General features: G+C 44.7%; 1 protein-coding gene across 5 annotated transcripts in view; it reads left to right on the top strand.

Moving 5' to 3' along the window:
• Window positions 1-25,059, top strand: part of suco (SUN domain containing ossification factor) — a 52,440-nt gene extending 27,381 nt beyond the window's left edge. Inside the window, exons 4-24 of one of the 5 annotated variants that reach the window (XM_085773400.1) lie at window positions 656-996; window positions 2,294-2,428; window positions 2,794-2,992; window positions 6,528-6,639; window positions 7,122-7,249; window positions 7,505-7,572; window positions 7,668-7,775; window positions 9,410-9,515; window positions 11,530-11,550; window positions 11,833-11,888; window positions 13,227-13,318; window positions 14,169-14,234; window positions 15,045-15,128; window positions 17,159-17,243; window positions 18,145-19,521; window positions 20,187-20,274; window positions 20,486-20,590; window positions 21,616-21,770; window positions 22,374-22,465; window positions 23,296-23,348; window positions 24,455-25,059. In XM_085773400.1, coding sequence (XP_085629526.1) covers window positions 656-996; window positions 2,294-2,428; window positions 2,794-2,992; window positions 6,528-6,639; window positions 7,122-7,249; window positions 7,505-7,572; window positions 7,668-7,775; window positions 9,410-9,515; window positions 11,530-11,550; window positions 11,833-11,888; window positions 13,227-13,318; window positions 14,169-14,234; window positions 15,045-15,128; window positions 17,159-17,243; window positions 18,145-19,521; window positions 20,187-20,274; window positions 20,486-20,590; window positions 21,616-21,770; window positions 22,374-22,465; window positions 23,296-23,348; window positions 24,455-25,048 — 4,065 coding nt within the window. In that variant the 3' untranslated portion in view covers window positions 25,049-25,059. Of the gene's footprint in view, window positions 1-655; window positions 997-2,293; window positions 2,429-2,793; window positions 2,993-6,527; window positions 6,640-7,121; window positions 7,250-7,504; window positions 7,573-7,667; window positions 7,776-9,409; window positions 9,516-11,529; window positions 11,551-11,832; window positions 11,889-13,226; window positions 13,319-14,168; window positions 14,235-15,044; window positions 15,129-17,158; window positions 17,244-18,144; window positions 19,522-20,186; window positions 20,275-20,485; window positions 20,591-21,615; window positions 21,771-22,373; window positions 22,466-23,292; window positions 23,349-24,454 lie in introns of all 5 variants that reach the window. The other 4 variants (XM_085773399.1, XM_085773402.1, XM_085773401.1 and 1 more) reach the window with 4 other exon arrangements.
• Window positions 25,060-26,991: the final 1,932 nt, after the last annotated feature.

Below are 26,991 nucleotides of genomic sequence, written 5' to 3'. Positions count from 1 at the left end.
TTTCATAGTGTGGCGAATGTGCAGGTCACAACTTGTCCACAAGAGCGTTTTGGAGTTGTTGGATTGTGTATTTGATGAGTTTGATGAGGGAAACGTAGAAATACCATGAACCTCCGTTGCATTAGCTGAGCAGCTCGCGTCTCTGCCCCGCCATTCTAAAAACAGCTTGCACCGACAGTTAAATGTAATGAACCTACTGCTATAGAGATTATGGAGGATTTGCCAAAATGTTGAAATATCTCTTTAAATCTTCTATTCTTGATTAGGGTTGTAAGAAAATATCAATATTCCAAAGCACTGCATCGATTTCTTTTATTAACAATTTACATCTAAACATTCATGGCAGAGTTGCATTTAAAACTCCTCTGCTCCAATGGAACAATGAGATCAAGTGTTAGCCAACTGAGCACAGTCAAAAAAGGAAAAAAATATATCAATATCAACATATCTTGCTTATGATATCGCAATATATCACATCATTGCCCCTATATCTTGATACGTATCGTATCGCAAGATTCTTGCCAATTCACACCCCTATTCTCCCTATACATTGCAAAGTGTTAGCAGTGAATTCATAGGACATTTCAACATAGAATTAATAGTGAATAGTGTTATTTGTTTTTTTTCTGAGTGTTTGTGTGTTTCCTTCCTCCAGACTGTGAATCCTCAGGAGGCTGAGGTGGAGGAGACGAGGCCAGAGCCAGAACCGGAGTCTGATACTGTACCTGTTGCTCCTGAGCCACAACCCCAAGCGGACCCCCCCACTGATTCAGACCTGCAGACCGACACCCAGGACCACGAACAGGAACCCCCAGCATCCTCCACTCCAGAACCAGTTCCAGCACAGGGCCAAGTCTCCGCAGATCCCCCAACCCAGGCAGAAACCCACAGCGACGCCCCCGCTGCACATCCCAGTCCGGACTCGCACTCACCCACATCCCCAGATGAAGCTGACAACACACCTACCTCACAGAGCGTCGGCCGAGCCCACACAGGGTAAGATGAGATTCACTTCCTCAAACTCAGAGACGTGGTCTCTGGCATTAGAAGTTGGCTATAACTACAGAACAGGCACATTGGTGAAATCAAATTCTATTCCAATAGAGTGTCTGTTCCTCTAATGATGGTTAAAGGGATAGTTCAACATTTTGGCAAATTGGCCCATTGCCATAATCCCTATAGTTTTAGGAGTAGGTTTGTTACCTTTAATTGTCGGCGCAAGCTATTTTTAGAACGGCGGGGCAGAGCCGTGAGCTGCTCAGAGCTACGCTACGGAGGCTAATGGGATTTCTTGGTTTCCCTCATCAAACTCATCAAATACACAATCCAACAACAAGTTTTTCAGCAAGCAGTCTCTGCATTTGCCTCGAAAACAACTCAGTCTCGTAACGTTCCGTTATTATCTCATAGCGTGGTGAATGTGCAGGTCACAACTTGTGCACGAGAGCGTTTTGGAGTTGTTGGATTGTGTATTTGATGAGTTTGATGAGGGAAACCAAGAAATTCCATCAGCCTCCGTAACATAGCTCTGAGCAGCTCACGGCTCTGCTCCGCCGTTCTAAAAATAGCTTTCACTGGCAATTATAGGTAACGAACCTACTCCTATGGCTATAGGGATTATGGCAATGGGCCATTTTGCCAAAATGTTGAACTATCCCTTCAAAGCCAATTTCAACCCAATCCAGACATCATGTACAGATCATTCATTTGTCAGACATCGCACATTTTCTTTGACGTTTTCATTGGTTAACTTTTGTTTCCTTCAGTTTTCTGTTGGTTTTCAATGGTTTTGTTGTTTCTCTGTAAATGACTGGTTGGTAAATGACTGGTTGCACACTGAGAGAAAAGCCCAAAGGAGAGTCGCTCTGTTATCCTGGATATTTCACTTTTCATTGACCTGGAGGCCTTGAGAAGCTTGGAAGTTGCATGAACTTGATCATGAACATGAGATTTTTTTCTCTCTGGACTTTGAACTTGAAGAAGAAACTCACCTGTGTGGAAGTGAAACTTTGACCCCGATCAGAGGAGAAGGTCCAACCCTCCAGCTCAAAGAGACTGTCAACATCAGGACATTTTAAGATGTGTCACGTCGACTGCCCCTCCTTTCCATCCCTTTGTCCATCCATCTCTCTCTCTCTCTCTCTCTCTCTCTCTTCCTCTCTCTCTCTTCTCCTGCATCGTGTCGTGTTATCTCCTCCTCTTGTCCCCCCTCCCCCATCTCCCATCCTCCTCTCTCTCCCCTCCCCCAGTGTAAGGAGGTGTGGTAAACGCCATGTCCTTTCTTTCCCCTCAGTGCAGTGTGGGTTGCCAGTGCAGGAGATGAACTCCCAGTAGACAGCTTTGTCTTTGCTGAGCACTCACAGTGCGGGGTCATTCCCCCCGAACTGGCAACCTGTGAAAACTCCCCTTTTGGCAGCCCTCTCCTCAGGTGAGTTTCCAAACCCCCCCAGGAGCCAATCAAAGCACAGAGACAGGTAATCCAGGTACAAGCTACACCTCTCTGCTGTGCTCAACCGTCGACCGCTGGCCTTGCTCTCCACTTACTTACGCTTTTTTTTTTTTTTTACATTTCATTTCCTTTTTCCATCGTTTTGCCTGCTCCCAACCGAGGACTGTCAATACTGTCACATAAACTGAACCTTTTTTGTTTTGTTTTGTTTTTTTGCAAAATGTGCCCAACTTCATTGTGCACTTACTCATGTTCTTCACCTTTCTTTATCCTTATTCCTCCCCTCTCCATCCCGCCCAACTCCTCCTCCCTCCTCCCCCATTGGCCCCGTGTCTGTACTGTAGTGCGGACGAGGCTGGCATCGTCCAGAAGTCAGACCAGAGCCTCGGTTCTGGACCGGAAGCAGAAGTACAGTCTGCTCCAGGCAACGTGGACCACGAACAGCAACAACAACAACAAATACAGCAGAAGCAGGAGCTGGAGGATGGGCTGTCTGATTTGGACAGGGAGGCCAATGACTCCGACCACCACCAAGAAAAGCAGGTCAGTCAGCAGCTTGGATTTCCCAAGTATTTCTCACATGTCTGTTGATAGAATATTATTCAAGAGTCAAATATACAAGCTTCCTTCATAATGCAGCGTGATGTTCAAACCTTAGAAGTCCTGCAAATTATTTTCCTTGCATGAGTCCCACAGCAGCAGATTGTTTGTCAGGCTGCAGGTATCAGCTGGACATACAGTGTCATGCAAAAGTTTGGGCACCCCCTGGTCAAAATGTCTGTTAATGTGAACAGTTCTGCAAGTGGAAGATGAAATGATCTCCAAAAGGCATAAAGTTACAGACGACACATTCCCTTCACAATATTTGTATTTTTTTATTTTCATCTTTTACATGTTCAAAATGTCAAAAAAAAGGAAAAGGGCCTGCAGCAAAGGTTTGACCACCCTGCATAGTTAGTAGCTAGTAGCCCCACCCCCTCTTTGGAGACTTTCACAGTGTGTAAGGGCCGAGATATACTTGCTGTTAAGTACGCGTACGCGAGCTGCCGCGCGTATCCTGCGTCCGTTTGATGCGTCGCCTGCGACCGAACGCACATATCGACGCAAGGTGACGCGACGCAGGATACGCGCGGCAGCTCGCGTACGCGTAGTTTACAGCAAGTATATCTCGGCCCTAAATAGTAAATATCTTGTCTGATACCTTGGTCAAAGTTATCTGAGAACTCAAGTCTCCTGGTTTCCCGTTCTTTTGCAGGCTGCTGCTTTGTTTCCTTTTTTCACTCTAAAATTGAAGAAAACAAAAGTAATACACTGATATTGATTTAAAAAATATTGCAAAAGAGTGTTTCATGTTTAAGATCATTTCATCTTCCACTTGTTTAACTATTCACATTAACAGAAATTTTGACCAGAGGTGCACAAACTATGCCACTGTAAACATGGACGGAGGGGGAAAATCACTCATCATCAACTTCCTGGGCAATCTGTGTTTTTATTGATCAGGGCACAGTGGGCGTTTGTGGTCCAGGTGATGTGACGACAAAAGATTTTATGTCAGTGGGACAAAAGGATGAACTGATCATGCGTCATATTTTTTTCCAACAAAAAAGTGGACACGCTCACTCAGCACTGCTGCTGCTGCTGCTGTTATAAATATTCAATGTGTGAGCAGCTGTTCTAGCAAAAGGGCAGCTTCTGAGTAGCAAACGCTGAGTCAACCCGCCCTCGGTTAGCTTTCTTTCTTACCATGGATGAAGGTTAATTAAAACAGTGGACTCTACCTGCGACCTGCGTCCACGTTTGCCTCTGTGCATCATTCAGCTGTTTGGGAGCGAAGATCTGGTGACTAATCTGCGGTGACTGTTGTTCCATGTTTACATAAGAGCCGTCCGAGTTTGAGGGGTTTTTAGGCTCAGACGCTCTTGTGAGGTCCAAAAGGGCGCTTACATAATTCATCAAAAAATAATTCACAGCTCAGTGCTTCTCAATGCCGTGGTGGCTAGAGGGGGTGGGGGGGGGGGGTAGCTGATCTGTGCTCTGTGGAGTGGAGTCTCCTCATGGATCCTCAGTGGACGTAGTGATTCGCTCAGCGGTTCATCCAAAACAGCTTTTAAGTCGTATTTAGGAAATAGAGTGGAAACGGCTCGCCTCGCAGTGACAGAGAGGGGAGACACACACGCACACACACACACACACACAACCATTCCTGTACAACTGCTGTTTAAATAATCCACTCATTAAACCATCCGTTTGCACAGTCTTCTCTGTAGCTCTTATCTCTTATCACACTAATCATATTTGTATGTGGTTTTTTGGAGTCCGAGTGTGTAACGATGGTCTCAGCCCGCACTCACAATTCACTCTCTGTGTGTGTGTTTTTGTGTGCGTGTGTTTACTGTGCACACTCGCAGACCATGTGATATCTAGCTGCTGTAGCCTCCAGCTGCTCTGCTCACGTTTTGGGACTTTAACAGTGAGTTACTGTCGTCCCCTCGCAGCAGCAGCAGCAGGTATGTCATGTTTTCACTCAGATCGTTCAGACCAGGCTCAGATTCCGATTCATTTCTACAGTCAACCCATTCATAATAAACAGAATATTTATTTTATTATATTATTATTATGTTATTATAATGTATTAGAGTTTTCAATAAAATGTAGTGAGAGAAAAAAGGAAACGTGGAGAAATAATAAAAACAAACATTCAAAACTGACATAAAGAGCCACAAGACACAATTGCAAGAATGCCCTACATGGATACAATATCCTGTGTGCATCGGATATAACATATACATACATAGAAACTTCATAAACATACATACAATTCAATTTGCTTCAATTTGTTACATTTTCAAATAATACCTAACCCAAGAACAGATAGATGCATAAAAAACAAAATGGTTGATATGACAAGAGAAAAGAAAAGGCAGAAAACGTGTAGGAGAATGTGTTGAAATAAACAGAATAACAAGAAATAAAAACAACAATAATAAATACAGCAGCTACAACATCATCAGCGTCAGAGCAGTTTGTTACTTCATCTTTAAATCAGTAAATAATAACATTCTCTGTTTCGTTACTTCATAATTCATGTCATAATACACAACACAAACATCCACTATGATCACAATGAACTGTTTCCACTGTAATATGTCAAATTCATTCAGTTAAACTTACAAATGAATGAGCTATTTTCCTATTGTTGCCGTGGGCTGTGTTGTTGGTTGTGCAGTGTATTTGTAGGGGACGTTGTATAGCCTTATGCTAACAGTGGGATTGTTGTGACAGAGGATTGAGCAGACAGAAGGCTGTTTAATCCTATTTTGTTGAGATCCAGTCAGCACCATTAGACCTGGCACATACACTGTCACTACAGTAACCGGAAAGCTCATTAGGTACGTTCACATGGAGCCGAACAGCCTGATAGCAGTCATTTGAGGAGGCCAAACAGAAACAGGATAAAAATTGCTCCACATGAACATGTCAGTCAGAATAAACAGCATAAATGCATTAAAAAAAAAACAACCCATGGAAATTATTGAGCGTAATTCCTTTCTGGCTGCGTGCTCTCTGCACATGTCCTTGATCTTGATTTAAATGTGTCAGGACATGCATCTCTCCTCACATGACTTATTCAGCATTTTTGCGCATGTCGCACAGCTGTTCTGAGGAAACAGGGCGGCACATGGAAGCATTCAACACTTCCCTTGAAAACCAGTAAAACAAAATATTCAGTCAGAATGAAAAACAAATGTGTGTAGCTGCAGCTATTATCAATTAACATCCATTTCAGAGATAGATTAAAGATGGTAATTGAAGCTTTGATTTAATCATGCTTAATTAGGGAAATGGTGAGAAGTTTGTAATGTGCTGCTGTAGGGATCTGAAAAAATGGGCAATATACTCCTTTGCTTCACTTATTATTACTGTGTAAACTGTGATACATTGTCTTGATGTCTTTAAAGTAGAAAACATGGAGGTAGATTTTCTCTGTGCCTCTTATTATAAAAGACACACTACTAGACAGTAGGTTTGCTGTTGTAGAGAGTGTGTGTGTGTGACACAGCTGTGTGTGTTCCAGGCAGGGGAGGCCGGTACCGTGGGAGAGACCGATCCCTCAGTGCCCAGCAAAGAAGACATCCCCACCTTCGACGAGTGGAAGAAACAAGTCATGGAGGTGGAGAAGGAGAAGAGTAAGTGCACACATACATTATTAACATGCACATTTAGATGCACGGGGAGAGAGAGACATCGCATCAAAGACTTAAAGTGCAGTGTCCCATTAGGTCCATGAAGTTTTTCTGCTCTCACAAAGCTGCAAAGTCAAAGAGAACTGGATGATGTTGATTTGACTTGATGACACAGACTCAGGCTGCAGCACGGCCTCTGAAGGAGACGGCCTGTCATGTCCGTGTGTTGTTTATTTGTCTGTCATGCTGCAGCTTTCTGAGCACTGTGTACCTCTACATGTTCTTTTGCTTCCTTCCTCATGTTCTATTCCTGTCGCTCTCTCTCTCCATCTCTCTCTTTCTTCTGTCCGTGTGCACGCCATGTGCAGTGGCCAACGGAGCGTGTGTTTATGTGTGTTGCGTAACCCCCCACCCGCCACCCATCTACTTGTTCCTCTCCGTGCTCAATGCTCTTTTTCCACTAATGTGCCCCTCCCTCTGTCCAGGTCAGTCTCTCCATACCTCAGCCAGCGGCTGCCCCATTCCTGTGAAGAAGGTCCAAAAAAACTTCAAGAACAACTACGCGTCCGTGGAGTGCGGTGCCAAGATCCTCTCTGCCAACAACGAGGCCAAGGTTAAACACACATCGCCCCTGTGTCCCCCCCCTTGTCATCTGCACACAAACACATGCACTCACACAGCCAGGGTTACAGATGTCATGCTGTCATGTTGTGTCAGCAAATGCGTGAAACTCAATTTACAGTCTTTTTTTACATGGAAGCGAAGCATTTAATTTATTTACCAGCCTTATATAAGAAATTAAATAAGGTGTGATGATGATTATGGATCCTAATTCACACTCTCTCTCACTTTTCCATCTCTTGTTCAGAGCACTTCAGCTATTCTCATGGAAAACATGGACTTATACATGCTGAACCCTTGCAGCAACAAAATCTGGTGAGTTCAGCGACACACGGTACAGGAGTACAGTTTGTATTTGACATACTCAGAGTTTATCTTTTAATGGCCTTCCTGTGTCACCTTCCCTCCAGGTTTGTGATAGAGCTCTGTGAACCCATTCAAGTCAAGCAGCTGGACATCGCTAACTTTGAGCTCTTCTCATCCACACCGAAAGACTTTCTAGTTTCCATCAGTGACAGGTTTGTTTCTAACCCTAACCATAATCTAATCACATACACAAACACATTACAAACAACACTGGAATCGGCATGTTCTCACAGGTGCTGAGGCAGGTTTGGGGCCAATTAAAAAAAAAAAAAAAAAAGCCTCATCTGGCACTTTAGTGTCACAGTATGCTAATTAGCTGCAGTCCCATTACACTGTCATCTGCAGCTGATTAACAGTTAATTCAATGGGGAGAATGAGATTATCACATGCATCAGCCTGACTCACTGTTAACACTAACAGAAAACTGTGGTTGTGGTATTGGGCCTGAGTCATACAGTAGCTACGTGTGAATGCAGCATTTTTAACAAAGCTGTAGCTTGGGGAAAAATCTAAATCTAAAATGCACCAAAATGAAGCCAAGTTATTCATTCTTCTTTATTATTTTTTCTTTTCTTTTCTTTTTGGAAAAGCATTCATTTCACAGTCAACATTTTACAAAAGAAAGAAAGATAGATTCTTTATTTATCCCCATAGGGAAATTGTTGTATCCAGCAGCCCATACACATAAACATAAGATAATCATCACATAAAGACACATAAAAACAATGTCAGTAATTATACATCCATGTAGCTTTGTGTGCATTTAAAACCAAATAAACCAGTAAAGATACCATATTGACCCGAATATAAGACAACCCTGAATTATAAGACGACCACCCTTTTTCAAGACCTGTTTTTGGAAAAATACTTTAAGACAAAATCAAATGTTTTCAGTATCTGAGACACAAGTTAAATGACAGCTGTGTGGAAAATCACGCTGCGGTCCGTAATCGCGGTGCAGAAGAGTGAGTTTGGAGCTGACGAGAGGATCGAAAAAAGAGAGTGAGACGACGCGGCTGGAGCCGACGTGATATGACGACCCTGCCCCCACTGAGGAGGAACTGCCTCAGTCCTCTCAGATGCGGCTGCATATAAATATCTAGACCCCGAATGTCAGACGACTCGTCTTTTTCAGACTTTTTTCGACGGAAAAAATACCGTCTTATATTCGGGTCAATACAGTAAATGGAGTATGTTTGAGGACCAGACTACTCCAGAGGTTTTCTCTAATAACAAGCTTGATTTATTTACAATTGCACATGGAATCACATCTAAAATGTTGACTCCAAATACATTATTAAAATGTTTATTCTCCATCCAATAAGGCTCTCTAGCCTGGCACTTTTAGAGAATATAGATCCACTGACCCTAACCACTTCTTCTCCAGGTTGTTAATATTGACCTCCTCCTTTCACTCTCTGTCCAAGTTATTTATGTCAGGTTGCTTTCTGAATATAAAGGTGGGGAAGGACAAATCTAACTGAGGGGGACACTTGTTACCAACTCTTCACACAGCATCATACCGGTTAAAGTCATCGTCTCCCTCCTCCATTACCAGCTCTCTCTGTGCACTCACAACTGCTCCTGTCCCTGCTTTAGGGATTTCACCCGCAGGCTTTACTTCTAGCGTCATAAAGTCCTCCATCTGGCATGGCAGGACAGACTTGTAGTCATAGTGAGGCATTCATGCCCAGCCCTTTGAGAGCGTGCCAGATTTGTTTTGTAAGCACACGGGGGGTGGCCCTCGGAAACGCGCGTCTCACTCTTTGTTCGCTGTGTTTTGCAGATACCCGACCAACAAGTGGGTAAAGCTGGGAACCTTCCACGCCCGTGACGAGCGCATCGTCCAGAGCTTCCCCCTGGATGAACAGCTTTACGCTAAATACGTGAAGGTACTGCCTCTTTCCTCTTACTGCTAGAACAGTACATTTATGGCTCAAGGAGAGGAATGAGAAACAACTAAGTCATTCATGCTCAGTGTTATAACACAGCCGAGTTGACAAATACACATAGATACATTCAGATACATGGGCTGAGGCTGTATTTTAAACTCAAGAGACCTTCTCATGACTTCATGGTGAATTAGCCAAGCTGTCAGCGCCGCCTGTAACCCCCTCCCCGGACTGGATGAGGACATGTGAATGACTGTCAGGGTGTGAGCTCATGACAGAGTTTCGCCTCCAGGAACTAAAGGGCAGATACACACAGTTACACTGCATCAGGATGTCATGAGTGACTGGGCTGAGTCTGCTGTAGTCTGAGCCACAGAAGATACAAGGACAAAAGTGTGTGATCTTAAAGGGATAGTTCAACGTTTTGGCATTGGCCCCTTGCTATAATTCGTAAAGTTTTAGGAGTAGGTTCGTTACCTTTAATTGTCGGTCCAAGCTTTTTCAAGAACGGCGGAGCAGAGCCGCGAGCTGTTCAGAGCTACGCTACGGAGGCTAATGCGATTTCTTGGTTTCCCTCATCAAACTCATCAAATACACAATCCAACTAGCCTCTGTAGCTCTGAGTAGCTCGCAGCTCTGCTCTGCCGTTCGAAAAATAGCTTGCACCGACAATTAAAGGTAACAAACCTACTTCTAAAACTATAGGGATTATGGCAATGGGCCATTTTGCCAAAATGTTGAACTATCCCTTTAAAGGATGGTAGATGTTTCTCCTGTGCTCGCAAAGCTTTAAAGTTTTAGTTTTTATCATTCTAATCTTATCTAGTCTAATCTTGATTACAGAACCAGAAATGGTCACTTCACCAGGCACATGGTTCAAAATAATTCTCTCAGTATCTTATTCGTGGAAGTGTTTGGGCATAACATTCAAATTTTCCAATCACAGGCCTGAGTGTGTGCACGTTGTGTTGCACACCTGTGTTGGCACATATTGCTTTTTGAAAATGATCCTTAAAATGAACAGTGAAGTACTGCACAACTGTGCCGAGACAACAAGGCATCTCATTCTAACACCACCACACCCATGGGTGCACACACAGATAAGTAGTCAATTTGGTATATGAACATCATGGGTGGGAAGAATAGACAAATTACAACTACATCCAAACAAATGCACTTGTGTTGCACTTTGTGCCTGGTGTCAGATAGATAGAACCCTCTGTAGAGTTCACAGTCACTTCACACGCACTAGTGTCCCTTCACTTCACACTCTTTTTGTTAAGTGTTGCTCAGTGTTGTTCACTGTGTTTATTCAGTCTCATTAAGCCTGTTCTCTGTTCTGACTGACTAATAATTAATTAAAATATCATTGGTTTCAGTTATTGTCAAACCAAATCAATGGTTTTTCGTTGCACCAGATGTGTTTTTGTCCACAGGACAATATGAGACTGCGTTCATTTGAACAAGTGTTGATGTGATGTAATGGAGAGGCTCTCTGTGTTTTTCCTGGGCTGTCTCTCTGCTCACATGTCCACTGGCTCTGCTCAGATCTCAGATGATTATTCTTTTGATGTGGAGACTGTGGGTGCTGTGTGGGTGCTCGCTGTGATTCATGTCCTCGATTATGAAATAGGTTTTTCTTACATAAACTGATTTTGTGTGAAAGTTTGAAAAGTATCTGCAGCATCACTCTGATCCAACCAGTTCAAACTTGTTCTGATGTCTCAAATCTGTCCTCAGTCCGTCTTTCTGTCTGTGTCTCTGTGCGTCTCTCCGTCCGTCTGTCTCTCTGTGTTGCTTTTGCTCCTTCCTACCTGCTCCTTAGAAAACTTCTCTTGTATCGTGCCTGTGACAGAACATTGACCTTGAACATGTGAGCAGTGCGTTTGTTGTGTGAGAGTCGAACTGTAACCAGATCCTTGACTTGCTTGTAGCTTGAATCAGTCTTCACTGATCTCTTTCTCTTGTTTTATTTCTCTCCTCCTGTCCTTCTCCTGTCTTCCTCTCGCATCAGATGTTCATCAAGTACATAAAGGTTAGCACTCTTCTCTCTCTGTCGGAGGTCATGATGTGCCTTGAAAACACACTATGGTGGTACACTGTAATAGGTGAAGGCTTGTGGCAGCGCACCTTTTAATGCATGTGACAGATGTTAAACAAGTAGAGCATGCACGCACACCATTTTGTCAACGCTTGGTAATTTTAGTCTTAATCTTCATGTGTTTGGTGGATTGTGGGTGTATGCAGTGGGATTGGCTCTGCTGTGACATTGTTTGTTGTTTTTTTTAGTCTAAAATTGTGTCTGTTTTCCCTGCAGGTTGAGCTGCTCTCGCACTTTGGATCAGAACATTTCTGTCCCCTCAGTCTCATCAGGTAAGACACAATGTGGCTCTTCCCAATCCGCTTTCTCCAAGTAGGTCGTGTTTATGATGTTTGGGGCTGAGACAAAGTTGGACTCATACAGTATGATAGAAATAAGAAATAAAAGTATAGATCATGCACACTTCAATTGAGATTATGTTAAATTACTGACTTTTATTCTGGAGGAAAAAGCAACACTGAATAAGGACTTTCACTTCTTTTTTTCTTTTTCTTTTTTTAAACTGAATTTTTATTCATTTTTCGCAACAGTAACATGACATATAAAGTTCCTTTTGTATACTTTTTTTTTTTTTTTTACCCTTTTTTACACTTACATTCAAGAACCAATATAAATACATTATTGTACATTTTTTAAATATATATATGACAAAATAAAATAATAATACATAGAAAATGCTAGTAGTATTACATTACATAAATTTAGAGAGAGAGAAGGAAAATTAAAAAATATATATTAAAAAAGAAAGAAAAAATAGTTTAAAAAGAAAAGAAAAGGTTTTTGAAGCCTTATGTGATTTGCTCCATCTGGTTAATGTCCCATATTTTCTGAACCAAAGTGTTTCACTTCTGTCCTGCAGTATGTTAGCAACTAGAACTACAGCACTATTAGATCACTCAAATTCCCTTCTCTCTCCCCCTATGCTTCTCTCAGTGGTTGTTGGCACCCATGTGCTTAGAAAGATTATTGTGTTTTTATCTTTTTACTCATGGATTTGCTCCAAAGTTCAAGTTTCTCTGTTGTAGACTGGAAACCAGAGTCCAAGCAGCAGCAGATTAACTGAATTAAGTAGAAATGCTTTGTTATGTTTGCAGTGTAAGCACGGCGTGGGGCTTATTGTGCCGAGTGTGAGGCACAGACTAATTGTTCCTCTTTAACGCCGGCGCACGTGTACCTGCACGCCTGGCCCACAGCGTCAGGGTCATCGGGGTCTTGTTGCGCCGCTGGGAGTCGGAGGGGCTGTAAAACCCTCCCCCACTTTTTTACTAGAAGGTCGAAGGTGATTGGGCACCACATCTTTAGAGGGAGGAATCTGAAAAACTTTAACTGGCGTCTGTAGGAAGCTATATGTTATGGACACACATACCAGTATTGATTTATTGAACTATTTTTGTATTCAGACACTACAGTATAAAGAAGAATTACATAGTATACATATAGACATCACTGAGATGTCTGGTTTCATTTTTCATCTAATCTGATCCTGACACGTTTTAAACAGCTTTAGTTCCTCAGAAAAGATGACACCTCCTCCTTGCTGTTTAATAACAACTCTGAACATTTACTGTAGGAAGGTTGTGTAACATAATGTGTGTGTATGTTTTGTGTAGGGTGTTTGGTACCAGCATGGTGGAGGAGTATGAGGAGATTGCAGACTCCCAGTACCCTTCAGAGAGACTGGAGTACTTGGATGAAGACTATGGTGAGTTATTGACAGGTCGTCTTACTTCTTTTTTTGACATAGAGTGTATGAGCTGCCTCACCTGTCACAGTACAAGTGCTGCAAGTCCCTGGACCGACAAAGGAGCTTTAAGAGGCGTCCAACTCACTCACCAAATATCTACAACTGAAGTTAACCATTAATGTCAGCTTTCCTTTTGTGGCAGAGTTTCCACCGTCCATTATGGGAGCGTTATGTGACTTTTATTGTGAAATTCAATGGAAGAATAGCATTACTCTATTGTTAATATAGTTGTGTGATTTTTTTTGTCATTTACTTTTTATTGATTTTTGATTTTGTATATAAACAAACAAACAAACAATCAGACAATGAACATGAAGACCTATAGACGAGTGCAAAAATATCATGGGGAAAGTAAAAACGTACATAAAGAGACTGGTAAACACCTCCAGTCATGAAACTAAGCAATAAGAGTAAAAAGGAAAGTAAATAAATAAAAGTATTAATGATAGTCCAATCAGAGATTACCTGAAGTCTGTTCTGACGGTAGAGACATATGTAATCCATTTTTGCCAGTTTTTAATAAGATAAGATAAGATAAACTTTATTTGTCCTTGAAAGGAAACTTGTCTCAGGCACGGATGCTGACACAGCTGCCTCCTAAAACCACATCATACATTTACAGTGCACATAGTATACACATACACATGTACACATGGAGTTTCCATTGTTGTTTAAAAATGTCCCTCCAGTTCTCCTGTGTGGTTATGGTGTTGCCCCCGGTTTCTCATCTTGATTTTACATTAGATATATTTTTCTTTGCTAAGAGTTGTGTGAATTTTAAGCATTTTATATTTGTCTCTATCCTCAGACTATCCTCCAGGTTACCAGCCATCAGAGGACAAGGCCTCGAAAAACCTGCTTGGTTCAGCAACAAGTATGTACACACACACACACACACACAATATTTTTTATAAAGGAAGACAAAATAGTTGACAGAAATGTTTAAGATTAACTGTCTACTGTGCTGCTGAAGAAGAAATGGAGGATACTTGATGGCTGTGAAGGGCGACGTTAAGGACTTTTATTTTGAAAGCAGTGGACATTTAATCGTCCTGCAGCAGCTTGTTGTGAAAGTGCTAACTTTAGAAACTTCACATCTCTCAAAATCTTCACTAAAACAGTGGTAGAATGATGCAGTGTGTATGTGAACAAAGAATGATTAACGCTGTGTGAGGTGCAGGGTGTAGAGTCACAGTCACAAAGCCAAGGACACACTGGAGCTTTCTCAGGCTCAGCCACATATAGATCCGTTCCTAGAGAGGCGGTGTTGAATGTTTCCTTAGGATCACAACCCACTTGGCCTCCACACATTCACATAGACAGCACATAAGCACACACAAAAACACACACTGGTGCCCCTGTGTCTCCTGAATTAGTAACACACACACACACACTGTACACACAGGGGCTCAGACCATAAAACCTTGAGAAACAGCAGAGCAACACATTTTTTAAAGGGGAGAGCTGAACAAGAGAAACTGACTGTGGACTGAAGAAAAGTTAGACAGTCAAGTTCATGACGGTAAAGTAGTGAAATGATGTTAAAGCAGTTGAGGAATGCAGCGTCAGAGAGGAGAGGAAGGAAAAACAAATGTCAAAGCCTGTGGCCTCAAGCAGGGGTTTTTTTTAAACTCAGAAACCTCGTGTCATTGAAATAACTGCTTTGTGTGTTCTTCTCCTTTAGATGCTATCCTTAACATGGTAAACAACATCGCTGCTAACGTGCTGGGCGGCAAACCGGAGCTGGAGGGCGGAGCAGAAACAGGAGGTACTCATCCCTGAAACACTAGTTATTCTAGTTCTTTATTTACCTTCCTGCTTCACCTTAATGTCCTTCCTGTAAATGTTCACCTGATTCCTGTCTTGTCCAAACATCACAGCTGCCTGAATGATGACTCATTTAATTTGTAGTTGCTTACTCATTAGCGTAGTTCTGAGTTAAAGCCTAATTTTACCTAGTATCAAGGAGAGGCGAACATTGTTTTTTACTTGTATACCAAATCTTTTGTGTAAATGTATGTCTGTCCCCGTTTACCACATCAAACCTGATCATCTTACATCCTTGTCCTCCTTCTACTTTAATGCTGATATATATACATTACTAATGGAGTTATATATCATATTCAGGTCAAGTTTTTTTTTTTTTTAAATCCTCTAATACTGCCTTACATACTGGATCAGGTATCTGTGATTACACAAGTCCAAAACCAAAAGCAAAATGTACAATATGCAAGGATTTATTTTGGAGGAGTGGCACATGCGTCAGTGCAGCTAGAGTATTTTTTTTGACTGAGACTCACATTAAACAATAAAAGAAAGATATTGTGCCGTTCTTTTATCTGTTTATGGTCATCAAAAGGTTAGACAATGACAGCATAGTGTTATACAGCAGTTAGATTAATGTTGCGATGAACTGACACTCAGTATCAGTCAATGCACAGAGTCAATGCAGAGAAGGACAGACTGGTGTCTTAGCTCTAAATAACCAACAGTGGTTTGCAGGAGTAGTAGCTACATGCTGGTTTGCTACGTTATCAAACTACGGCCCGTTGGCCTTTTTAAATCCGGTCCATTAAATATCGGTACAGATTGTCTAAATTATAGCAAAGGCAGCAAACTTTGATCCACTGACAAAAAACTGTGACCTACAACACTGCTCCACTAAAACTGAATGTTCTTTTATATCAGTTCACGCAGACACTCTCCATCCATCTGATACTGGCCCAGCCCGTCTGTCAAATTTTAAAACTCAAAACTCAAACTCAAAAGTTCACCCACCCCCGATGGAAACCATTTAAATGATCCCACACTCTTCTTCTCTGGGTGACGTGTTGCTACAGCAACAGCTCTGCCTGTTCTCCTTTATGAGGGAAATACCATGACTGACATTTATTTGCTTTTTATTGTGACTGAGCAGCTACACCTTAGCACAACATTAGGTAGAACTGGTAGTTGCATGTGGAGCAACATGACTCTTGATGGCACTTTTCCCTTCTTTCTTCCTCTCCTCCTACTCTCTGGTCACACTCGCTCCACTCTTCCTCTGCTCTCCAACCACAGGCCTGCCCACATTGTTCACATTATCTGCCTCTAAAAAACTGGGTCACTGTATTTCCTTCTCTAAATGTGAGCATATGCATGGCCTGGACGTTGATGCGTATACGTGCAGGGAGAGCCAGATGTTTATTTGGCTCTTGGCAGGAGGTCTGTAGCAGCAGAACCTCCTGTGTTTTACTTATTGGTATAGAGCTCATATGAATTAGGAGTGTGACGTTAAGCCTGCTCCTCGCCCTGTTACCACACAGAATGACTCCACTTAGTTTTTCCTCAGCAGCGTCGAGTTACAGCAAAATGTATGATGGATTCATGCTTCTTTTTTAAGGCTAAAAACACTGAAACCCTTAATTATTATTATGAACTACTACAATTTAGTGTGCTGTCTTTTAAATGGGAATCCACAGAGTCAGCTCTCCAGTTATTGTCTAAAGAGAGACTCTACAAAATATCTCTTTTACTGCCAGCTCCCTGGAAATGGGAAGTAGATCTGTAACAGCAGAGTGAGGCAGGCTGTGGGGAGCAGGGCGCTCGGTTCTAACTGGACTAGACTGGTTCCCTGTTTTTCTAACTTTCCCAAACATGGGTTTGGCAGCCACCCTGTGCAGAGGAAAGGGGTCTCTGCTCTGCACCGTGCCTCGAGAAATGTGCCACTGCCAGCTTGTGTGGGTGTGATGTTTGATCACTCAGTCAGTTTTGAGTTTGTTAATTGTTTTTTTGTTTTTTTATTTGCCCAAATATCAGGTAACACAACGGCAGAGGGTGAGAAGAGCGTGGAGATCACAGAAGAGAAAGCCAAACCTGCTGAAACACCTCAACACTCTGCAGAGTAAGATCACATGAAATGATTTATGTCGCACTGGGATGAGTAGAGACAGAATTAAAGGGATACAGTACTTCACCCAAAATGGATAATTCACCAATTTTCTACTCACTGTCATGCCAAGGAAGGGTTTGGAGAACTTTCAGAGTTATCAAAACTTTTTTGGAGTTCCAGGGGGGGTCCAGCTGGCAACGAATTTTCATATAATGGCGGTGGATAGAGTTCACTTTTGAATCGTCCAAAACACACACTATGAAACATCCAAATACCTCCATAATGCTCGTCTGTACTGACCCAAGTGTCCTGAAGCCGCAACATGAAAAAGTTGTTCGGAAAAAATGTATTTGATCTCTGTTTTTAGCCTTGTTGTAGCAGTAGCTCCCAGTGGCTGCACAAGATGAGCGAGATTTGCTGTGAGATGTTCTTCCATGTTTACATCAAACATCCAATGGTTTACAACGACGAACGAACATCTCGCAGCAAATCTCGCGCATGAGCACAAACATCAACAGAGCCACTGGGAGCTACTGCTACAACAAGGATAAAAACAGAGATCAAATAATTTTTCCGACCAACTTTTTCATGTTGTGGCTTCAGGACACTTGGGTCAGTACAGACGAGCAGTATGGAGGTATCTGGATGTTTCATAGTGTGTGTTTTGGACGATTCAAAAGTGAACTCTATCCACCACCATTATATGAAAATCCGTTGCCAGCCAGACCCCCCTGGAACTCTGAAAGCGTTTTGATAACTCCAAAAGTTCTCCAAACCCTTCCTTGGCATGACAGTGAGTAGAAAATTGGTGAATTATCCATTTTGGGTGAAGTATCCCTTTAAATGAGTTTGTTTTGTTTTTTTTGTTCTTTCTGGTAACACTTCTGATTTTGGCGCTGTGTCTTCCCTCCAGACCTGATTCTACAGAATCAGAACACTCTGCTCTCCAGGAGGACTCGACCATCTCTGCTGACTCACCGACTCCTCCGCCGTCCTCCCAGACCGTCTCACAGGAGGACAGACAGATCGTCACTCTGGTGGAGGAGGAGGAGGACGAAGAGCCCAAACAGTCCACCGTCACCCTGATGGAGGAGGAGGCGGAGGAGGAGGAGGAGAAGAGGGACGAGGAGACGAGGAGGGAGGCGGACAGGAACCAGTGGGAGAACCAGACCTACTGTCCCTTCTCCTCCTTCTCCTCCCTGTCTCTGTCCTGCATGGCCACGCTGCCGGAGCTGCTCCACCGCTGGTGCTCCGCCCGGCTCGCCAAGGAGAGGCTCCGCAGCCTCCGGCGGAGGCAGATGAGCGCTCAAACGCAGACCGCCCCCGACGCGCACACCCCTGTCCTCACACACACGCCGCCGCAGGTCCCCGTCCCCGCCCCCACGCCCCCACAGGAAACCCTCCCCCTCACGGACAGAGCTCCAGAGCCCGAGGCATCCGTCAACGGCCAGAACGAGGGCGAAGCGCACGTCACCCACGCGCATCTCAGCGCTCACGTCCCCGCCGCCCACACTCCAGAGCTCAACATCCTCCTGGAGCCCAGCAGGACCTCCACCCTCCCCCCTCACAGCTTCACCGACACCCACAGCTCCCTGATGCGGCCCACCCCCACCCACCAGGACAGGCTGCTGCCGCCCATCAAAGACGCAGCCCTGGACCCGGTCCCCACTCCGCCCCTTCAGGCGGTCTCCGTCCCGGAGACGCACCAGGCCAGCAGCGCCACCCCCGCCCTCACCGCCAGCTCTCCCACACAGCCGCCGTCCTCCGAGACGGCCCCTCCCCCCGCCGCCGCCGTTCCTCCCGTCAAAGAGCAGCCCGTTCACCCGCTCCCAACCGCAACCAGGCCCGAAGACTTTATCCCCCCTCCCACAGAGCTGCCAGCAGCCGTCCCGCCCACCGACGCTCACACAGACGCCTCGAAGTCGGGCGCGGACGGCAGCGGGGACTCGCAAAAGCGCGGCGCCCCGGCCCCTCAGGCTCACGGGGAGCAGGCAGACCCCCTCCCTCCGAGCGGAGAGCCCCAGCGGGCGGAGGACGTGGCGGTGGACGAGGAGCTGCTGAGCGCCAATGGGAACGGTAACATCCACCGGACGGCCACGGACTTCTACGCGGAGCTGCAGAACGGGGGAGATTACAACGGCGGGGCGGCGAACGGCGTGGTGCTGAACGGGGGAGCGGTGCACGGCTCCAGCCAGAAGGAGAGCGTCTTCATGAGGCTGAACAACAGGATCAAAGCTCTGGAGATGAACATGAGTCTGTCCAGCAGATACCTGGAGGAGCTCAGCCAGAGGTCAGATGATCACTGTGCTAACATGTGTTGTGATGTGGTTCTCAAACTTTTCAATCAAGGACCCCTAAATTTACACAAATTAGGACAAAAAATAGGACAAAAATTGAAGCAAACTCCAGAAATACATTTGGTCTATGTACATTCAAAGTAGGGCCAATGGCGTGAATTTTTTGCAATTTTATAGAGAAAAAAAATTGTACAATTTCTCCAAAAACATTGAAACATTTCTAGAACAAGTGGTAAAAATTCTCAAAAAAAAAGTGGTAGGACTTCCAAAAAAAAACAAAAAAAAAGTAAAAGCTTAAAAAATTCTGGAAAAAAGTGGCAAAATATCAAGAAAAAGTTGGAGACCCACTTGAACCCTCTCAAGGATCCCTGAGGGTCCCCAGACCATAGACGACTTACAATACGCTTTCATAATCCATCATGTATCATAAACTGCAACTCTGTCTGGAGCTTTGATACTTTTCTTTCCTTGGTAACAGTAACCACAGTTGTTGCATTCCACCTCCGGTACTGAGATACAAAATAAATAATAATTAATTATGTAAACAACTGCATGTCAAGGCTACAATCTGTGTAGTAGACCCAAAGGGGGTTAGAATCATAAATGTTTCCACTGTGGAGAAGTTTCTTATATTTTGTTTGCATTTTGCCCTGGTCAGGTACCGTAAACAGATGGAAGAGATGCAGAGAGCGTTCAACAAGACCATCATCAAACTGCAGAACACCTCCCGTATTGCTGAGGAGCAGGTGAGTCTGCACTGACTCACTGAGAGCAGAGAGTTTGACCCATGGGCGGTGGAAGCCTGCGAGTGTTTGACAGTATTGACTGACAACTAAGATAAGATAAGAGACGCTTTATTGATCCCAGGCTGGGAAATTACTGTGTACACACAGTACAAATAGAAGAAATAAGAATAAGAATGAATGAAATGCTGAGTAACTGTGTTTATACTTGCAGGACCAGAAGCAGACAGACTCCATCCAGGTCCTGCAGAACCAGCTGGAGAACGTGACTAAACTGATGTTAAATCTAACGACAGCGGTGGGCCAGCTGCAGAGAGAGGTGACACATCACACACAACCCACACTATGCTGTAGTTTAACACAGTGTTACACACATTTATCATAGGTTTGATGTGCAGCCAAGGAAATATTATATGTGTAAATGTTCAGTTTATATTTCTATGAGGAGAGGTTAGCAGCAAATCTACTAACAGCAGAGAAAACATTGTCCATCAAACAAAATGTCCTTTCTATTTCTGTTCCTTTTTCATGTTTGAGCCTCATGCCACACCTTGACAGCTGTGAACAGGGAAATAATAATACTGACAGAACATGGACTAAGTGGCTCATATAGCATTAGGATATGAGACAAAAGTTGATTAGCAGTAGTGGAGAGAGAGTTGACACACAGAGACATCACTGGGCTGTGCACACAAAGAAATTTGCGCAACTCGAGTCAACATTTTAGTCCGTTTGATTTCAAAGTAACACAACGCCGAGCAAACATGACTTTCAGCAATCCCAAATATTTATATTGGTCATTCCCAGAATGAGTTGTTTTCAGCCGACAGTTTCAGGTGCAGTGTAGTGACCGACTTTAAAGGGAACACACCCCGCTGATCTTCACAGAGAGTGAGAGGTTGCAACTAGTTTGGCTGAGAAAGCCTGAACTTCCACCCGAAGGATTAAACACACAGGTTCATGAAAAATGAATGCATTTTGGTGTAGACTGAGCAGAGCAGCTGCCAACATCTGGGAGGGAGTTTCAATTAAATCTACAACCAGAAGCCCAAAATGGAGCATGTTATTTCAAGAGTGTGGACGCTCTCCACCACAAACCGGTGGGTTAGTTTGTTTTTCAGACCTTTTGCAGACTCCTAAAAGTAAATTTGGGGGCAAGGGCAGAATGGGCCATGTGTTTATGTGCATGGTCCTGTATCACAGTTTTAATGTGGAGTTTGGTGATTGGATCTTTGCAGCAGGATCACATATAAGCACATAAAGCAACACAATCTATTGTTAAAAATGAGGCTCTGTGTTTGTACTTTTCTCATCTTTTCATGCCGTCTGTTGATGTGCTTGCAGGTGTCTGATCGTCAGAGCTACCTGGTGGTCTCTCTGGTCCTGTGTCTGACCCTGGGCCTGCTGCTGTGCCTGCAGTGCTGTCGCAGCTCCACCCCCACCCCCAGCACCACTGTTGCTGCCCTCCCCAAGAGCAACCACTACCCCAGCCCCAAAAGGTCTGTCTCACACACACACAAACACACACACACATGCACCATAAATCTGTGTATGTGAAGATTTTGATTAATTATTCAACCATCTGTCGCTGTTCTGCTGCACCAATCTTTATGATTCTACTTGTGAATAGAACGTACAGGATCATTTAGGAGGCTGATGTTAAAGGGATAGTTCAACATTTTGGCAAATTTGACTATTGCCATAATCCCTGTAGTTATAGGGGTAGGTTCGTTACCTTTAATTATCAGTGCATGTTGTTTTGAGATAAGCGGGGCAGAGACGTGAGCTGCTTAGCGAACACAATGGATGTGAATGGTACAGGTCCCCTGTCCCTCATCAAACTCATCAAATACACAATCCAATAAATCCAAAACGCTCTCGTGGACAAGTTGTGAGGGGCGAAATGTCTTCAAAGGCAAAACTAAGTCCAGTTGACCTGATTCAATTGCCTGGAAATGCATTTGACCTGGACAAATGAGAATCTGCACAGACAACCTACCCTTGTGACTATAGGGGTTATGGCAATAGGTGAATTTGCCAAAAATGATGAACTATCCCTTCAATCTGCCTTTTCAAAAACAATATCTTTTTTTCCTCCTCAGATGCTTCTCCTCTTATGACGACATGAGCCTAAAGCGGAGGGTTACCTGTCCGCTGGTTCGCTCCAAATCGTTCCACCTGTCCTCTACAGAAGGTAAGAGCCCCCACCCCCCCACCCCTCCCTCTCTCTGAACACACACACAGGGCCCTCCTCCAGTTCTCTGTAAATATCCTCTATTGTGTTCCTCCCTCTGCCATTACCATTAAAACATGAGCCGCTTTGAGATCTGACACCGCAGCCATAGCTCACCGCGAAGCTGATCCTATCACAGCCCTAGACCCAGCTGTGTCCCACCGCTGCAGCATAGCCGCCCGCTCTCTCCCTCATTTATCTTTTTTTTTTTTTTCTTTCTACCTCCACCGTTTTCCCTCTCACACATGTTGCCATGCTTTAGTGGCTGATATATCCCCTCGGTGTTGCCGGTGCCTTGAGCAACGCCGCACACACCCCACAGGGAGGGACTGGCGCAGGCAATAAAAGAAGAAAGTCTTTGAGTCATGAAACCCAAAACTCCCTCTGCTGTTCATTATCCCTCAGCTGTGTATGAGTGTGTGTCAGACAGAGAGAGAGAAAGAGTGTGTGTGTGTGTGTGTGAGAGAGTTTACCCTTGAGGCTGAGAGGCTGTCATTGCCAGCTTGCACCCACATGCAGGCTTAAGGAGTATAAGAATAGAGCACGATGCTTTGCTGGCTCATGGTAGACATTTGCAAGTAGTAATTGATAATAAAATAACATAACACTCTGATGCTTCTCTAGTTTTCTCTCTAGTTCAATGGTTTGTGCTCTTCTCTGTGCAGACACTAGACCATGATTCATTTCTATTAAAAAAAACTACTTGCAAGGTCACTTCATGCTTGTTACATGTATGTATTCCTGTTTGCCATTCCATCATTAACCACGCCCCTCTCTCCCCTCCCCAGTAGGTCCAGATGACTTGTACATTGTAGAACCTCTAAGGTTTTCTCCAGAGAAAAAGGTACAGTGTCTGTTCCGACTGCTGCTGTTGGCTGTGACGGCCGCCTTTACTTTCAGTGCTGTGTCTTTGTTGTCGTTGTTGTTGTTTAATTCTAGTGTCAGTCAGTCTGTTCCATAAAGTGCGTTGAGGAGCTGAGGAGTGTTGAGTCGACTCTGCACCCGATGTGTCTGTTAACCACTTGTTTGCTGACACGTTGTCTGTACTAATATCACAGCACAGCACTGGGGTCAGCCGTAAACACTTTGTCTAGCTCAGAAGCTGTAGTTATATTTGTTTCTTTTCCTACAATCCTTGTTCCCTATCAGACTTTCCCACCATTCACTGATCTGTTTGTGTGACCTCAGTGTTGAGCACAAAAAGTGGTTAAAGGGATAGTTCAACATTTTGGCAATTTCGCCTATTGCCATAATCCCTATAATCATAGGAGTAGGTTCATTACCTTTAATTATCGGTGCATGTTGTTTTGAGATCTGCGGGGCAGAGACGCAAGCTGCTCAGCGAACACAATGGAGGTGAACGGTGCAGGTCCTCTGTCCCTCATCAAACTCATCAAATACACAACCAACAACTCCAAAACGCTCTCGTGGACAAGTTGTGACCTGCACATTCACCACGCTGTGACATGATCATGTATAATTATGTAACATTACGACACATGAAGCAAATACTCAGAACTACTTGCGTTTTTGAAATTACTCCACCCAGCAGCCATGTCTGGAATGTAGTTCCGGCTGCATTTGCCTCGACAACAACGTTATTATTTCATAACGTGGTGAATGTGCAGGTCACAACTTGTCCACAAGAGAGTTTTGGAGTCATTGGAGTGTGTATTTGATGAGTTTGATGAGGGACAGAGGACCTGTACCGTTCACCTTCATTGTGTTCACTGAGCAGCTCGTGTCTCTGCCCCACTGATCTCAAAACAACATGCACCAATAATTAAAGGTAATGAACCTACTGCTATGACTATAGGGATTATGGCAATAGGCAAATTTGCCAAAATGTTGAACTATCCCTTTAACGTGGCTTTACATGACTCCATGTGTCTTGGCTTTCTTTAATGTTAAGTTAATTACTTTCTTCTTCTCTGTTTTTTTTTTCTGTAGAAAAAACGCTGCAAGACAAAGTCACTGGACAAGGTTGAGACTCTGAAGCTGTCCGACCCCTCGGCTTCGCTCACCAACGGCGGCCCCAGGTGCAACGGCTTCCACCCGTGCCTCCCCACTCCGCCCCCTGCCCTAGCTCCTCCCCCTCCCCTTCTCCCTCTCCCCGCTCCCCCGCCACCCCCGCCGCCGCCGCCGCCTCCGCCCCCGCCTTCCAACCCTCCCTCCGTCGAGGAGGAGCCGACGCTGCCCGCCTGCACCTCCAAGGAGCTCCCCTCAGAGACCAGCAGCTGCAGCTCGTCCACCCACTCGGAGGAGTCCTACGCGAGCCGCCTGCCCCCGCCCTCCCCCACCTTCCCCTCCACGGGCCTGTGCAACGGCCACGGCCTGAGCTTCCCCCTCCAGCACCCCCCCGCCAAGTCCCGGCAGGAGAAACGCTCCGTGAAGAGACGCAAGTCGCGGCAGACGGAGCTGCAGTTCCCGCACATGCCGGGGGGGAGCGTGGCGTCCCTCCCCAGCCTGCAGCAGCTTATGAAGGGAAACAAGGAGATCAGCGTGGGGACCATCAGGGTGACAGCCGTCACCGGACATGTCTGAAAACACTCACACTTCACTCTTACGCAACTTAAACACACACACACACACACAGAAAGTACATGGTAGCAGACTTGTGAGGAGATGAGGTCGTACTGCAACCTCCCCAAAGAACCACATTTCCCATGAGCACCCAGGCGCACCGTGGAACTGAAGTGGCTATGGCAGCAGTAGCTCGACATCACCCAGTCCTTCTCCGCTCCTGTCAAAGACCTGTTTACGGTTACGTGCCTTTATATCTGTTCTAGACCTTTTACATGCTAAATACCTTTGTGGGCGTGGCCAGAGAGAGAGAGACGCTGTGGTGGGGAGGGAAACATTCACACAACAAGTCAAGTCCATTCAAGTGTGTTCAAGATGTTGTTGTTTTTTTTCTATTGGAGAAGCACATTGATCCCCGCCCCCCCTGCCCGCCCCCTCCACGCCCCACCCGACCCGACTGAGCACAGCGAGGAGAGGCGCTGGCCTCCACTCTACAGGGAGCATCAAGAAGTATTAGGCTGATCTTCTGGGATGAATTATGTCATCATGAGAGAACTGTGGAGCATGACTAATAACTTCTTTTCTTCTTATTTCCTTCTGCCGGCTGTCACCATCACTTTTTATCTTATCCATTCTGTCTGAGTATTGCATCCTAACACGACTCGCAGGTGTTTGTATGGGACCATCGCTTAACATTCACGTACACCGGACGCTCTCTCTGTCTGTCTCTCCCTCTGTCTCTGTCCGCCTGCTCCAAAACCAACCACCAGAGCTGAATGAAGAAAAAAACTGAGTCTGCCCGACTGAAGCTGTGTGAATGAGCCGCTCCCTTCCGCTACATTCGATATCGCACGTACAGCAGCAGCAGCAGTCTGGAGATCGCGCAGGTTCACCACTCCGTTAGTTTGGGCTGGGCCCGAGAAGTTTGCACACACACACACACAAACACGATCTGTTACAGTAGTAGGTTCACACAGGTCAGAGTCAGGCTGGATTTTATTCTTTCTTTCAGATTTTATCTTTTTTTTTTCATCCACAACTGAGCCATGCTCCTCCTCTTATTGTTTGAATGGAGGCGAATAGTGTTCTCTCTTTGTTTAGGTGGACACAGTGTTCTGTAGGGGGACGCTGGGTAGCACAGCTGAATGTTTACACCTTCACACACACACACACACACACTACTGGGACTCTGCAGTGAAGTCTGACAGACCAGTTTTATTTATCTATTTATTTATTTAAATGACTACAGAGTTTTCTAACATAGGCGCTGGCCTGTCAGGCTCCATCCCCTGCAGAGTCACAGTAGACACACCACAGTGACGTATACTCACACTATACTCGGTACTCACACACACACACTGAGCTGGATGGCTCAACCAACCAACTCTTCTTCTTTTTTAATATTACATCCTCACATTCTAACAAATTCTGAGATGTCAGACATGTCCTGCAGCGGCCTGTGTATCCAACAAGATCACTATTGATTATTGATTTAGACCGCTTGTTAATCAGGATCGCCACACTGCTGCTTTTGTATGTGTGAGAGCTGCAGTAGTGAGAAGGGCTAAAGCTGAGTGTGTGCGCTGCTGTCCCGTCTTGTGTGTGCTTCAGCTAGCTGATTTTTTATGAGTCATGGTTTCATCACTCAGCCATGATAACCTTCAGTGTCATGTAATAAAAAACGATGCAGGGTGTTCAGATGTGAGGAGGAGGAGGAGGAGGAGGAGGTACTCACCTTGGGTTTTGGTTTTTAAAGCTTCTTTTTGTGTATGCGTGCGGTTTCTGAGCGGCTCTGCGTGGTTGGACTTGGTGCACGCTGCGACAGAGACAGAGACTTTTTCATCTTCCATCAGAGCCTCATCCGAGCCGCTTCAGCTTTCAGCGCTCCTTCGTCTTTACGTATCCTCATCCCCGGGTCACCTCTGAACCCCCGTTGCACGACTTCCTCTGTGACTGTGAAGGAA

Source organism: Trachurus japonicus, chromosome 4, assembly GCF_045865225.1.
Source record: "Trachurus japonicus isolate A0001 chromosome 4, Traja_1.0".
Taxonomy (NCBI): domain Eukaryota; kingdom Metazoa; phylum Chordata; class Actinopteri; order Carangiformes; family Carangidae; genus Trachurus; species Trachurus japonicus.
This window is presented reverse-complemented; position numbering and strand designations above follow the sequence as displayed.